This window comes from Arvicanthis niloticus, chromosome 23 (genome assembly GCF_011762505.2).
Source record: "Arvicanthis niloticus isolate mArvNil1 chromosome 23, mArvNil1.pat.X, whole genome shotgun sequence".
Classification (NCBI taxonomy): Eukaryota; Metazoa; Chordata; class Mammalia; order Rodentia; family Muridae; genus Arvicanthis; species Arvicanthis niloticus.
The window spans coordinates 30,531,730-30,547,814 of NC_133430.1; the positions used below are offsets into that span (position 1 = coordinate 30,531,730).

The 16,085-nt window shown below is 40.5% G+C and overlaps 1 protein-coding gene across 15 annotated transcripts in view; it reads right to left on the reverse strand.

The window, feature by feature from the left end:
- Positions 1-16,085, reverse strand: part of Ttll5 (tubulin tyrosine ligase like 5) — a 235,626-nt gene that overhangs the window by 158,298 nt on the left and 61,243 nt on the right. For all 15 annotated transcript variants that reach the window (XM_076921612.1, XM_076921610.1, XM_076921611.1 and 12 more), the window contains 5 exons: positions 15,824-15,905; positions 13,998-14,059; positions 12,859-12,953; positions 5,319-5,432; positions 4,941-5,032 (listed from right to left, as the gene is read on the reverse strand). In XM_076921612.1, the coding sequence (XP_076777727.1) occupies positions 4,941-5,032; positions 5,319-5,432; positions 12,859-12,953; positions 13,998-14,059; positions 15,824-15,905 (445 nt within the window). The remainder of the gene's footprint in view (positions 1-4,940; positions 5,033-5,318; positions 5,433-12,858; positions 12,954-13,997; positions 14,060-15,823; positions 15,906-16,085) is intronic.

The window sequence follows — 16,085 nt, forward strand, 5'->3', positions numbered from 1 at the left end:
ATGAAGAGAAAGGAAAGAGTGAGGGTCACCTGGGACAACCATGAACCTCCAGGACAGCCTCCCAGTGACTCAACCGTAGTCAGGGGGGCTGAGACAAGAGCACTAATGCCCGAGATCCGCTGCACCTTCGAGGAGCAGCCTACCTGCCACAGGGCAGACACCTGTTCCACAGACACTTTACAGTTGCCGCAGTGAGCCACGTAAGAAATCTCAGTACATCTTCAGATGCAAGCTACACAAATTACATTCTCTGGCCTCAACAGAAGTAAACTGTAAAATCAGTAGCTAAAAGACCTTTAGAAAACCCCCAAATGTTTGAAAACAAACACACATGTAGATAACCAAAAAGAAAAAAAAAATGACCAGGGAAGTAAGAAAGAATTTTAAACAGACGAAAACAAAATACAGCCATCAAATGTGTGGAGTCACTAAAAGGAGCCTAGCTGGAAGCATATACACTGAATACTTAGCTCAGAACAAACTACAGACCTCATACAAAGACTAAATAAAAAAACATCAAAGAAAAAGGCTTTTGCACCACAGAAAATGGCAAATATTTCTTTTTAAACAATTTTTATTGGTTATTTTATTTATTTACATTTCAAATGTTGTAATTGGTTATTTTATTTATTTAAATTTCAAATGCTTCTATGAGGGTGCTCCCCCTACCCTCCCACCTCAATGCCCTAGCATTCCCCTATGCTGGGGCATCAAGCCTTCACAGGACCAAGGGCCTCCCCTTCTACTGATGCCAGATAAGGCCATCCTCTGCTACATATGCAGCTGGAGCCATGGGTCCCTTCATGTGCACTCTTTGGTTGGTGGTTCAGTCCCTGGAAGCTCTGGGGGTCTGGTTGGTTGATATTGTTCTTTTCCCTTGGGGTTGCAAGCCCCTTCAGCTCCTTCAGTCTTTCCCCTAACTCCTCCGTTGGGGTCCCCGTGCTCAGTCTGATGGCTGGCTGCAAGCATATGCATCTGTATTGGTCAGGCTCTGGCAGAGCCTCTCAGGAGACAGCTATATCAGGCTCCTGTCAGCAAGTACTTCTTGGCATCAGCAATAGTGTCTGGGTTTGGTGGCTGCATATGGGATGGATCCCCAGGTGGGGCAGTCTCTGGATGGCCTTTCCTTTAGTCTCTGCTCCATTCTTTGTCCCTGTATTTCCTTTAGACAGGAACAATTCTGGGTTAATATTTATGAGATAGGTGGGTAGCCCCATCCCTCAACCTCTGGATATGGTCTCTACAGGTTTTCTCTCCCCTTTGTTGAGTATTTCATCTTATGTAATCCCAGTTGGGGCCTGGATGCCTCTTGCTTTCCTGTATCTGAGACTTTCTGGTGGTTACCCCCAGTTCCCCATCCCCCACTGCTACACACCTCTGTTCAATTTCCTGACCCTCTGTACATCTCCCCCATCTCCTCCCATACCTGATCCTGCCCCCTTTTCCCCTCCTCCATCTCTCGTCCTCCCAAGTCCCTCCTACCCTCTACTACCCATGATTATTTTGTTCCCCCTTCTAAGTAGGACTGAAGCATCCACACTTTGGTCTTCCTTCTTCTTGAACTTCATATGGTCTGTGGGTTGTGTCATGGGTATTCTGTACTTTTTGCCTAATATCCACTTAACAGTGAGTAAATACCATGTGTGTTTTTTTGTGATTGGGTTACCTCACTCAGGATGATATTTTCTAGTTCCATCCATTTGCCTGCGAATTCCATGAAGTCATTGTTTTTAATAGCTGAGTAGTACTCCACTGTGTAAATGTAACACATTTTCTGATTCCATTCCTCTGTTGAGGGATATCTAGGTTGTTTCCAGCTTCTGGCTATTATAAATAAGGCTACTATGAACATAGTGGAGCATGTGTCCTTGTTATATGTTGGAGCATCTTCTGGGTATATGCACAGGAGTGGTACAGCTGGATCCTCAGGTAATACTATGTCCAATTTTCTGAGGAACTGCAAGACTGATTTTCAGAGTGATTGTACAAGCTTGCAATTCCACCAGCAATGGAGGAGTGTTCCTCTTTCTCTGCATCCTTGCCAGCATCTGCTGTTGCCTGAGTTTTTGATCTTAGCCATTCTGACTGGTGTGAAATAGAATCTCAGGGTCGTTCTGATTTGCATTTCCCTGATGACTAAACCCTTAACCAGACTAGCCAGAGGGCACAGAGACAGTATCCAAATTAACAAAATCATACATAAAAAGGGAGACATAACAACTGAAACCAAAGAAATTTAAAAAAAAATTATCAGATCTTACTACAAAAACCTATACTCAACAAAACTGGAAAATCTGGATGAAATGGATAATTTTCTAGACAGATACCAGATACGAAAGTTAAATCACAAACATATAAACTATCTAAACAGTCCCATAACCCCTAATGAAATAGAAGCTGTCATTAAAAGTCCCCCAACCAAAAAAAGCCCAGGACCAGATGGTTTTGGTAGAGAACTCTATAAAACCTTCAAAGAAGACTTAATACCAATACTCTTCAAACTATTCCACAAACTAGAAACAGAAGGAACATTAACCTAATTTGTTCTAGGAAGCCACAGTTACGCTGATACCAAAACTACACAAAGACCCAACAAAGAAAGAGAACTTCAGATCAATTTCCCTTATGAATATTAATGCAAAAATACTCAATAAAATTCTTACAAACTGAATCCAAGAACACATCAAAACGATCATTCACCATGATCAAGTAGGCATCATCCCAGGGATGATGCATGGATGCTTCAATATAAGAAATCCCTCAATGTAATCCACTATATAAACAAACTCAAAGAAAAAACACATGATCATCTCATTAGATGCTGAAAAAGCATTTAAAAAAATTCAACACCCCTTCATGTTAAAAGTCTTGGAATGATCAGTAATTCAGGGCCCATACCTAAACATAGTAAAAGCAATCAATATACAGCAAACCAGTAGCCAACATCAAACTAAATGGAGAGAAACTTGAAGCAATCCCACTAAAATAAGGGACTAGACAAGACTGCCCACCCTCTCCCTACCTATTCAATATAGTACTGGAAGTCCTAGCCAGAGCAATTGGACAACAAAAAGAGGTCATCAAAGGGATACAAATTGGCAAATACTTCTTAGAAAAAAATAAAAATATCTAAGCTTTACAAAACCTACTCTTATAAAAATGGACAACAAACCATTCACAAGCTTGGAGGAAATATTATCTAGACACATGCATATATGTATATATACATGTGTATACATATATGTATCCAAGAAAGGACTTGTAGCAAACATATCAGGTCTTTTGTAACACTGTGATTAAAAAAAAACAAAAAAAAAAAACAAAAAAAAAAACCCAGAAATGTCCATTGCAAATGCTCAGGATGGTTATCACTCACAGAAAATCATTCAAGCACAGAGATGCGCTGATCTGACTAAGGTGAAATGGTGCAGTGACAGGAAGTGACAGGAAGTAAACCAACTAGAGCTTTCCAACACCTTGGATACAAATGTAAAATTATATATCCATAATCAATGGCTTAGCAAACTCTGCTCTAGCTATTACCCAGGACAAATATTATTTTAAAGGCACACAAGAACAGAGTTTTCTTCTCAGTAGCCAAACACTGGACACACCTGGCCCACAGTAAGAGAATGGATAAAAATTGTGATATAGTCATGCAGTCAAATAGTACACAGGAGTGAAGAGTAGACTGTCGCTTCATATGATAACCACATGAACCCCAAAAATACTGTTTCAAAAAATTAGTCAGCCACACGTGGCAGCGCAAACCTTCAATCCCTGCACTCAGGAGGCAGAGGCAGGCTGATCTCTATGAGTTCAAGGCCAGCCTGTAGTGATATCACTACAGAGTGATATCCAGGACATCCAAGACTATCCAAGAGATAAACCCTGGCTGGAAAAAAAGAAATAAAAACAAATAAAACAACAACAAAAACAAAAATAGCAGCCAAGCATGGAGATTACATAACACATGCATAAATGCTCTGGGGAAACAGATTACAGAATGCTGTTCTTCTGATGCCTGAAACCTGGGACTACAATAGAGGTGACTGTCATGGGTCATAAAAGACTTATGGAAGTATCCTATGTAATGGCTGTGAATAGTTAAATTGGTGTTTAACTTGCCAAGACATTAAAGTGCACACTTAAAATGGAAGCATTGTATCTACTACTTGGAAACTAGGTCTGAGTGCTTAACAGAAATGAACAATGTATTATATAGGCACATACAGTGAAAACAGACACATTTTCAAATCAAGATGATGAAAAACATAAAATTAAAAATAATTTATTCAAAAGAATAAGTCCAAGCTGGGCATAGAGGTGCAAACCTTTAATCCCAGCACTTGGGAGGCAGAGGCAGGTGGATCTATCAGTTGGAGTCTAGCCTGGACTTACAGAGCAAGTTCCTGAATGACCAGGACTATATACAAAGAGAAACACTGTCTTAAAAAACAAAACAAAACAAAAACCAACAACAAGAAAGAGAGAGAGAGAGAGAGAGAGAGAGAGAGAGAGAGAGAGAGGAAGAAAGAGAGAGAGAGAGAGAAATTAAAGACAGGGAATGGTTAACAGGGAGGCAGGGGGTTAAAAATGGGGAGGGAGTCTCAATGCATAGGTGGATTATACCTTGATGGCCATGTTCTTGAATTTGTTAATATCTGTGATGTGTCTCCTTTACCCTCTCCTTGAAGTCTGAGTCTCAAGAAGCCCAGGAAGCATTGAATTTACTATGTACAGATAATGAACCTACTGCCTCTACCTCCTGCCTCTGGAAATTACATGCATGTGCCTTCATGCCTGGTTTGCAGATTAATTATAATTTTAAATAAAGTAAGAAAGGCATCACATTGGAAGCAATGACAATTGAGTCACAATCAAGCCAATCGTATAGACCTAAGGTATAACTTTAGGAAAACAAAAGGTAGTCACCTCACCCATATATTTCCCATGTCTCAGATGTAGGAAATATGCGAATAAATCCTCCTCTCCGATCATTCTCCTCCTTTACCCTTCGGAGAACTTTGATCTAGGTAGAGGAAGAAAGAATATAGTAAGATAAAGGGTACCTACTTTGAAACCTAAAATACTCATGGCTAAAAGATAAAAAGCAAGTTACACAAGAAGAAAACAACAAAAGCATATGTGGAAGAATTAATAACATTTAGGATGTTTCTGAAGAGAAATTTCTCCTGTCTAAAATCTTTCTCCTTGCAGGGCAAGACACGAGTTATTCATGAGTATTATAAACCACTCAATAATCTGCACCAAGCCCTGTGTTAACCCACAAAGGCCTAAAATGAAATAATCTTTACCTCCTCCATTGACAGACCAAGCACAGAACCGCCTAACTTCCCCGGTACCTTCTCCCGGGCTGAGGCCACAAGGTTTTTCATTTCTGCATCACTGGCAGAGAGTGGTCGGGAGCGCTGGGGAAGAAGAGCAGAACAAGGTTGAGGGGAGCCAGCTCCAGCATCTTCCCTTCACTGATCCCCTCAGCATCAGCACCATTCAAACCTGGAGAAACTCAAATCTACAGCCCAATGTCTACAATTAATCATTTAATCTCAAACCCCAGCAAACAGAAAAGCTAGTGAATAAAATGTCAAGAGAAACAGTAGCAAACTGCTAATAACAGCTGGCCTTCAACTCACAGGGATTCACTGGCCTCTGCTTCCCCAGAGCTGGAATTAAAGGTGTGCACTACCACACCTGACCTGGAATCTTGGTCTTAAGTATCCCAGCTACTAAAGCTGTAATAATTAAATTTTCTGCTAAAGTAACCAAGTGACATATTATAGTACTATAGTTTTCCCCTTGAATACAAGGAAACTAATTATTATATACTCATGTATGTAACTAATTATATACATGCAAAACTAACATAGAAGTTATAAAAACATAGTTTTTATAATGGGCAAAACTCTATGATAAGCTGCCTGTATCATGAAAAATGATCAAATCAACATTTATTTGCGTAGCATTTACTGTGGTGTCTTCAACATCTAGAGAAGTAAATCAATATATACTTATTAAATAGGTGAGGGGTGGTACTGGCATATAGCCCATATATTCAGAATTTAAAACTGCAGAAGCATTTTAATTCCCTTCAGTCTCTAGGAATAAAGTGAGCAATAGTATTTACTGGAATCAACATGTTAAAGGGAGAATTTATACATTCAGATAGGAATATATTACTTTTGTAAGTCTTTAAAGTGTGATACATTTAGTAAAGAACTGAAATAGTAAGTGAGTGGCTTGAGGACTTTTTTCATGATCTCACACTATTTACTGTCTGAGAAAACAAATGAACAAACAAGCTTATCTAGTTCACTTGTACAACTACAGTTCTGATGAGAAAGCCGGATGAAGCCACTGGCAATGAGTCTTCCAAAATCAAGTGGCTGCCCTGTCTGCTGCTAGCTAAGGTACTATTTAATTCGGGGGGGGGGGGGGGGGGGGGAGATAGCCGATAGAACACAGGGCCTTTATGTGTAACTTCTCCACCACTAAGCTACATCCCCAGTCCTTGATTTCTTCGAGAGAGTATCTCAGGCTAGTCTGAAACTAGATCCTCCCGCCTCAGCCTTCTAAGCACTAGCACTATGGGTGTGTGCCACCACACCTTCCAGTTAAGGGTTCTTTAAAGTCATCTCATGTAAATACAATGTAAGACATGTTATTCAAAGACTGCATGCAAGGGGAGACTTCCATCAGATGTGTAGACAGATGGCTATGTAAGGCAACCTTTCAGGAGGCTGTGAAAGTGTGGAAGGGTGCTGATTCCCAGAGCAGTTTTCACGGACATATCACTGGATGTTGAGGAGCACAGGACAAGCCAATAGTAATGAGATTTCTACCTTTGCTTCTTTTTAATGTGGTTTTTAATATCATTGGGTCCTAAAAGTTGAGATAGCACCTTGTTTAGCACTAACTTAATGGCACTCCTATAAACAATTAATTCATTAGCACCTATAACTCTTTAAGTTTCTCCATAATCACTATCAAGACATGCCTCCTACGCCGCTGTGTGCATGCATGGTTCTGTTCTTACCCACATCCCACTCCAGCCCTGGCTCCTATGTGCTGTTACTCAGGGCACTGGAAGGTAAGGAATGACAGGCAGTATAAGGAATGACTGGGCAGTTTGTGGTAAGATAAATAAAAGTGACTTGAACTACAGACACATGAGAAAGAAGACAGAGACAAGAGGAATAGGAGAGAAAAATCAGTGTTTGGGAATGCCACAGCACATTAGGAGACCAAAAGCAAGCTTAAAAAGAAGAAAAAGAAAGAAGGAGGATGGGGGAAGAGGAACAGGAAGAGGAGGAAGAAGAGAAGAGGAAGAAGGGAAAGAAGAGAAAGAGGAGAACTAGTAGTAGTGGTGGTAATAATAATAATAATAATAATAATAATAATAATAATAATATCATCAACTCCAGATAGGACTGGGGAGGGGTCAGTGGTAGAGTGCTTGTCTGGCATGAGAAAGGTCCTAATTTTGTTCTATTACCAAACAAACAAAGCAAACACTTTTAAGAAAAAGAACCATACTATGGCTTTAACCTAGAGTCCTTCTGCTACAAGACTGAAGAGGTAGAAATAATAAATTACATATTCTAATAGGCTTACTGACTACTAGAAACAAGGCTCCATTGGAATGAGAGGCCATCGACTATGGAAGATGAGTTATTTACACCATCAAATACATGAATTTTAACCTGTCAATTTACATCTGGGTAAGAATTGTGCCATGCAACATGCACCACAGCTCTCAAATGAACATGAACACACCTTTACATTTAGAATCTACACAGAGAAGAAATGTTTATGTATCTCAGAATTGTTGTTGTTTAAGGAGGAGCCAACTGAGAATTTAAGAATGTAAAATGGCTGAGACAAAGGAACATGTGCACCGACTCAAACAATAAGAAGCAAGTAGTGATTCCAAAAATTCTCTTTAACAAAGGCTGCCAAAAACTTGACCAATTAGAGACTCAGAATAAAGGTGAATTGCCCTAATTGATACCATAATTGTGGCACAGAAAATCCAAGACAAAGAGCAAATGTAAAGCATAAGACTGCACAATTTTATATACAAAGTTTGCAACTCAATAGTAAAAGCAAGTAACACTAAAAACTGTCCAACTCCTATGTACTGTGACTGGCTGTCAAGAAAATAAAGGTAAACACGGGAAACTAAAATGAATTAATGCTATCAAATGAAAGAAATAAGAAAAAAATCACGTATCATTACATATTGGTAGACTGGATCAAAAGATGGCTTCTAAAAAATGGTCTCCATATAATGTTAATCACAAGAACACTTTGAAACTCAGACAAAAATACAGTAAGTTAAGAAGGCTTGTGTTTCAAGGACATCAGATGAGCTCTCTAGAAATAGGGAATGAATATAAATCAGCAGGTCTGAGAGGACTCATCTTGCTCTTGTCTATAAACCAACAACACAACAAAAACGAGACAATTTAGCCGAATCAGTTTCAGTTACGTTTGAAAGACCAGGAAGCAACTGAGGTGGCAGCAGAGGACTAAAAAAAAAATAAGTGAGGTACCCATCTTCAAAACTGTGTGCTCTGGATACCTAGTAGAGAAAAGACAAACACTAAAGGAAAAGACTCACAAGTACTTACTACCTGGCTCATCAAGCATGACAGTATGGAGACTGCTTTATTTATTTTAAATAGGCTTTAAAAGTTTGACTTTTAGAACAAAATTAAATCCATTTTAAAAAGGATGACAAGGACTAAAGCAGATATAGGATGGCTTTAATGTCTTGGATTTTACAGGGCATTTGAGAAAATTTGATACCATATTTCTTCTAAATTTTATTTCCAATCAGTGAATTATTGCCATATTGCAACACACAGAATATATAGCAAAAACTGCTAAGTGTACAAATATAGCTAGAGTACCATATAAATGGCAATAAATCAAGAAGTATCAATGAAGCATTATTTAGAATCTTCACTAATGTCTGAAAAGAGAAGCAAATAAATAAAACCTTTGTGGGTAATGACATGTGCACAGCGTAACTATGGGCTGATGAATATTAAAGTAATACCAGGCCAACAAGACTCAGACGTGTAAAGGAGACTGGGCCTTCTGAGGGTAAGCCACGTGAAGACACTGCCTAAACATTCTCTAGCTTCCACACACGTATGTATTTGTTCCAAAGACACCTAGAGCCTCCCTGACGTCTAGCCACTAGGTACTGGCAGGGACTGAACGTGAATGCAGGTCCCTCTCATTCTCAAGTTCACCTGCTTTCCACAGCACCATCACAACCACAGAGTTCAGTTTCCAGGGCGTAGAAATGTGAACTCCAGACATTCAAGGGAAGAAATAACATGCGGAGAGAGTAGAGTTGAAAAGAAAGGGCACACAGAGAAAACAGTACTAGAGATTTCAGAATCCGACAGCCACAGAAAAGTCGAATGCTCAGAAATGTCTACTCTTTCCTCCCTCTCTTGACATCTCCTCAGTTCTGATATGAAATCTGGGAGACACTGAGGGCTTCATTTTAAGAAAAACATCGACAAAGAGAGATAAAGTCAGAGAATCCAACATTCAAACCCAGCTCAATAAAGCCAGGAAGGCTTCACATCATACAGGCAAGTTTAAATACGTAACTAGAGAGGAACCTTGCTAACCAAGACTACAAAACCAAACACATACACACACATAAAATAATTTAAAAAAAAAAAAAAAAAAAAAAAAAAAACAACCTAAGTAACGCCAGCAATGCAGTTACATGTAATGGAATTGAAAATGATCCAGGGAACTGGAATTACACCTAAAGACATTGAACCAAACCAGAAGGCCATGGGATGTCTCCCTGCTCTCATCACCAGAATTAGTTCAAGGGCTATTTAGGATGTAGGTTCGTTGTCTGGTTGTTTGTTTGGTTGGTTTGGGGTTTTGCTACAAACAGCAAATCACAGACCATTACTAAATATGAAATGTCACATTCAGCAGAGTTTTGGATTCTCCCATCATGACACTAAAATGCACATTACTGAACCATATGGAGCAGTTATCAAGCATGACACTAGATACCCTGAGGACTTTGCTCGCCATATAGACCACTTTATTGGAAGCAGGAGCTCAGGAAGCTGGCACTCAGGCTTCCAGCATACACTAACTGCACCAGAGAAGACAACTGCTAGGAGAAAGGCAGGAAGGTTTCCTGCTGGGCATCAGCTGGAACGATGCCAATGAATCCAGTTCTAACTCATTGCAGCAAAACGGTGCCAGAGCCCCAAACTAAGCAACACACAAGAAAATGGCAGTCAATTTCAAAAATTCCTTACAGGGACAATAAACCAGCAAGGGTTGTGTGAAAAAAATTGTTTTTATTTTAAAAGTCACATCTAATTACAGCAGGTTCCTAAATTCGGTCACAAATAGACCAAGTATCACCTGTGAAAAAAATGCAAACAAGTCCAACCCTCCGAGTGAGGAGAGCACTGATGTTAAGCTACTGGAAGCAGTATGTCTCCTAGGAAACTGGAACCAGACAAAACTCCTTGTGAACTGTAGTATTTTCTTTCCAGAATATTTTGTGTAAAAGGATGGATAAGCTCCATTCATCATTTCAATCCAACTGCCTTTACCAAAGCATAATTCCCCTCAGGAACTGAGAGTCCTCAGTTACTGCAGCCTGTGTTCTCATGATCTATAACTAAGAAGATATTGGTACACTTCTTTCCATACATCCTGTTTTATGTTTTCAAATTCTACAAAAAGGAGGTGCATAATATATATACCATGAAAACCCACAGCTAAAGGCTTTCTATTTGAAAAGTGGGAATAAAACTGAGTCACATCTCCCAACACTCAGAAATTATCTTGTGATTTTTGATGACTGAATTTAGACAGAAACTGGAAGCTCTACGAGACAAAAAAATAGAATAAAGCCTTCCCTTCTCCTAACAGGACTATGGTTCTCCATCTCCTGCATTTAAAATATTATAAAATAGAGACTACATGCAAGAGTCCTGCCCTTGGTTGAAAAGTGAGAGCATTTTTCTCCAATACTGCTTTATTGCTATTCTTTGTGTTCCGACTTCAACTTCTCAGTACTGTCAGATACATAAGACCCGGAAGCAAACCAGCCTGCCTACCAATCCTGTTTCATACAGTACACAGAGCTCCTCCACAGGCCTTTATGGATGACAAGCTACTGTCCACCAGTAAACAAACAAACACTGGGTAAATTTTTGATGATTTGCAAAGAGTTGCCAATAAACGCTAAGCAGCAAGGTAAGACAAAGGATCTATTCTTTCGAGACTGGAATGCTGTTATCCCTAGAAGAAAAGCCTGGAAGAAATTATATCAAAGCTTTAAGAAACATTCCCAGCTCTAAGTCTGTGTCTCTTCCCAGGGATGTTTTGCAGAGAACAGTTAACGCAGGAATGTGACTGCTGAAGTTCTCACTAGAGCCAGGTTAATAATTCTCTACCTTTCTTCTTAAAATTACAAAAATCCCTTTCATCTGTGATGATGTTCAGAGCAAGTGTGACTGCTGCCTGGTTGTAATTCTAATCTGAGACAATACCTCTTACAATCCAGTCCACCCTGTTCCACAGCACAGCACCATCCAGACAATTACCTCAGAGCAGGGCTCACAGATAGGCAGCCTCGGACCACTCTAGCTCAAAGACATGTTCAGTTTGGCTTGCAGTGGTTTGGTTTGGATTTGAATGAGCTAGCTGCCCATATTTAAAACAAAAACAAATAAGAAAACCCACAATTTCTAATTTCTTTTGACAACAGGAGGCTCCCAGCACCATTGGCCCACACTGGAACATGGCAGTGATCAACTAGACCATACCTATCAGCCTGCCACCTGTTTTCTGGGTTCCAGTCAGCCTGTCACATCACCATGTTGTGCCTGTCCTTACTGTCCTTCTTCACATTACCTGCCTGCAGGGCTGAGAGGTATCTGCCTGTGAAAACCCTCATCAAATATGAAGGTATCTGAGACAGCAGTGCTCTCCATGATGGACAAAGAGAAAGTATAGAGGAAAAGAAAAGAGGCTGGGAGAAGGAAGAATGGAGAGATGAAATAGAGGAAAGAATGATGGAAAGGGAGGCAGAGAAGGGGATGCCGAGGCGCACAGGGCAATTTAAAAGCCACTAGCCAAGGAATGTAGAAGAGTGCAATGAAAACAAGGTAGTTGTGGGGAGATGGCACTAAAGCTCCTTGAAGACAGGCCAGCCTATAGGAGACAGCGCCCCGAGCCTGAGTAGCCAAGGAATCAAACCCACTAGGGAGGAGGGAGGCAGGTGGCGCTTCTTTAGGAAGAACCCTTAAGTAGCATCACTCAAACAGGCAGACTGATGAAGAGAGGGAATATGCTGACCCCAAACCAAAGTGCACAGAGGCTGGAGCAGTACTGACCAGATGATCCGGACTCAGCAGCTTCTTTGGGTGCTTACTTTTTAGCTTTGATCAGAGCTCATGACCATTGAGGGGCCCTTCAGAGAGGATAGAGGACACACCGATTCAATGGATCATCTTTACAAAACTAGTCTGAAGATTAGAAAAAGCCTCGTCATGCTTAAGAATTAACAGGCTCCCCTTGCCTTGTTTATGAGCATGTCAATCTAAGGGGAGAAATGGTGAGTTTGAAAGAGAAAAGGTAGAGTAAAAACAAGGTGTAAGTTGCTGGGAAGCAGTTGAAAGCATAAGCTACCAGCCGCTGCTGAACAAAATCCCCACGTTCTTTGCCCTAGATGACCTCACAACCATAGTCTTCAGCCCTCTCACTCCACCAGCTGCCACTCCTCAGGAAGCCTTCTCTGGGTTTCATGCTCCTCAATTTGCTTACCTGAGGTTTCTGAAAAGGGTTCCGCCTGGAAGACTCAAAACTGGGATAAATTGACCGGTTGGATGCCCGCTGGGCAGGATCTTGGCACACAAATCCTGAATGGGGAATGAGCAGTATTAAGAGCCGCCCTTTTCTGAGAAATCAGCCTGTCTGGTTTGGTTCAAGCATCTTTGGACTCATCCTAAAGAGGATGATGCTGACTGAGGAGCTAAATGTAATCTTGATTGACAGAGATGTGGCATTTTGATGACTCTCAAACAAATGAGCAAATCATCTTTGTGAAACACATAGCTGGTCATAAAGAAGTGCTTTGTTGATATGTTTTTAAAGTAGCTTTCTGGATGTTGACTCTGGGAAAAATGTTTTTACCAGAAGAATACAATGGTAAGTGTGCTATGTCCTGTTACAGCCAGCCCCCTGTGAATACAGAAGATGACTACCGCTAATGGGTTTCCACAATGGGTTTTATGATTGATTATCTACAGCTTAAGAAACTGAATTTCCACTGCTTTCACTTCCTTCCTAAAAAAGACCTATATTCTCAACCAAAATGAAAAGAGTAGCTAGGATTTTACAACATCTGCTGGTACAAGCACTAGTTCACATCAAATGGATTTCACTGTGTCGTTTTCTGGGAAATTCTAAAACCCAATAATAAATCCGAATCATACCCACCTGACTGCCCATCTCCATTTCAAAGTTCTGGCTTATCTACTTAAAATGGGATTTCTTCCTCGGGCTGCTTTGGCTGTAACACTGCAGAAGGGATCATGATGAAACCAGCAGAGACTGTCAAGGAGAAAGACAGCCGGTCTCCTTTGTAACAGGGCCTCTTCACTGGGTTTCATTTTCCCAGCTCAGAGAAAAATATATTCTCTGCAGATCTTTGCTTAATTCTCTGCCTCAGCTCATAATTCCCATGCCCCTGGTCTCAGCCTTAGTTGTGGTTCGGCCCCAGGACAGGATGGAGCCAGGGGGAGTAGAAACACATAAACACTTCCCTGAAAATATAATTTTTTTAGTACAAAACATTCAGCATGGCTTAGGAACTGCCAGTTGGCAACACCTACAGAGCCTGGCAAATGGAAGCTCTGGCTAATTTTTTGTGAGAGTCCAGTTCAGAATACACTGCTACTCACCTACAACAGTGAACATGTCTGAGATCATACTGGCTTTAATCTTTAGGTCCAGAGGAGCATCACTAAGAGAACAGAGAAAGAAAAGAGCATTTGATCACTTTGTAGGTTAAGAGAAGAGCTGCCTCATAGCGGGTCCCAGTCCAGCAAAGTTCCAAATGGTCGACAAGGAACACATACAGGACATCAAATCCACAGAAAAGGGGAGAGAAATCTGGGTGGAAAAATAAGGTAAATACAAGCCTTGTGCTAAACTCATCCTCTGTTAGGCAGGTCCAGCACCAACACACTGATTCCCTGATATGAAATCTTTTTCTCCAGATCTTGTGCAATTCAAGTTTTGAACAAGCCAGGGATCACTGTGGGATTCAGAGGCTCGGACTGTCAGTGTACTTGTAAGTATATGAGCGCCTCTCGTTCAAATGATGTGTTAGCGCTTCATTCTTCACTCACTCACATGAAAGCTGACATTTTAGGCACCTTGGTAACTTTTGGAAGTCTTCATTTTCCTTAGGCTTGCAGGGTTATAAATAGGGCAAAAAGATCCAAGCAAGTCCTATCAACATCTCACCATACAAGAAAGCAGGAACCCATGTGGATATTGGAACAGTGTAGACAGGTCTACCTTAGAGCTTAGGTGCTTCTCCATGAACCACACTACTCTTGCTGCTGGCCCCACTGGGTCCCTCCGGGATGTTTAACACTGGCTCCTGTATTTCACTGGGAAATTTGTAAATGGCTGACTTGACAAAGTACAGTGCTAACAACTGAAGACACTACGCAGCGGCACACCTCACACCTAAGGTGAGCCAAATCCCCACTCCACCAAGTACTCAGCATGTCTTTATTTGATGGCTTGGCATCCTGCCAGTCTCTCTCATCCTTAAAAGCCCAGCAGCTGGGTGGTCTCTGGCAGAAACCTCTAGGGTTTTCTGTTTAGAATATCACATAGCTAATAGAAATTCTGTCACTGTGGATGTAAGCAGAGTCTTCTTTGGTGTTTAAAAAGTATACCTATTCCCTTCTAAATAAGAGATTTTATATTTTTTAAATCTAAGATTGTTAAAAGTTTTAGATATTGACCTTAGGTGAACATGAGGCCAAAGAACTGAGCAAAAGAAACTGCTCTTTGATACCTTAGCCCAGCTTTCCACCTCTATAGGACTATATCTTCCCCAAGAATAACTTATTTAGTACTGCAAAACTGAAGAACTTGGCTGGGATAGAGAAGAAGTCGTTGTTGTTGTTTTTAATTCGGCCTGTTCTGGCTGTTTTAACTTCAAAGCTACAGGGATGAGTGAAGATCAGTGAGCTGAAATTCTGAGATGCTGTTAGTACATATAGAGAAATTGAAGAAATCAAGTGCTTGGTATTATTTTCATATTCATGTTCTCTAATGAGTAGTATGCTTTGCTCATACGGTTTGCAGTCTGGAATGTCTGGCAGAATATTTCCTCAAAACTATTGCTCTTTCTAATGAAGGAACTCATTATTTGTGATTTTGTGTGTGTGTGTTTCAAGTGGTTTAGTAATGCAAGTAAGAAGACACAGTCTTATCTGAGCACTTCTGAAGAAATGTCAAATAAGAATTATCCTTAAAAAGCCAAATAAATGGCAAACATGTATTACAAACTGGCTGGGAAGTTAAGGGTCCCTGTCTCCCGTAGGGGATTTGATAACATACCATAACCCATCTTGTTTTTTAAAAGTCATTACTATGTAAATGTCTTTTACCACAAGAGAAATAATACCCCCTCCAAAAATAAGGACAAAACACATTTTAGTGTCATGTTCAGGTTTGTCATTATTTGTTGACAGAACTGACTTACCAGGCCAAAGAAGGAGAGAGATTCACTTCCAACAACCATGGCTTCAGAGTATTATCTATGAGCACATCAAAGCCATACAGTTCTGGAAATATAACACAACATGCAATATCATTTCCATGCAAAGATCACAGAGAATCATTCAACTCCCATCTGAGGCCCAGAAACTCACTGAGCATAAGCAGGAAGCAAAGAACTTGAAGTTCCAGAAACGCTAGTCTCCTCCAAAGGATAATGAGAAGAAACACTAAAACCCAACATGCTA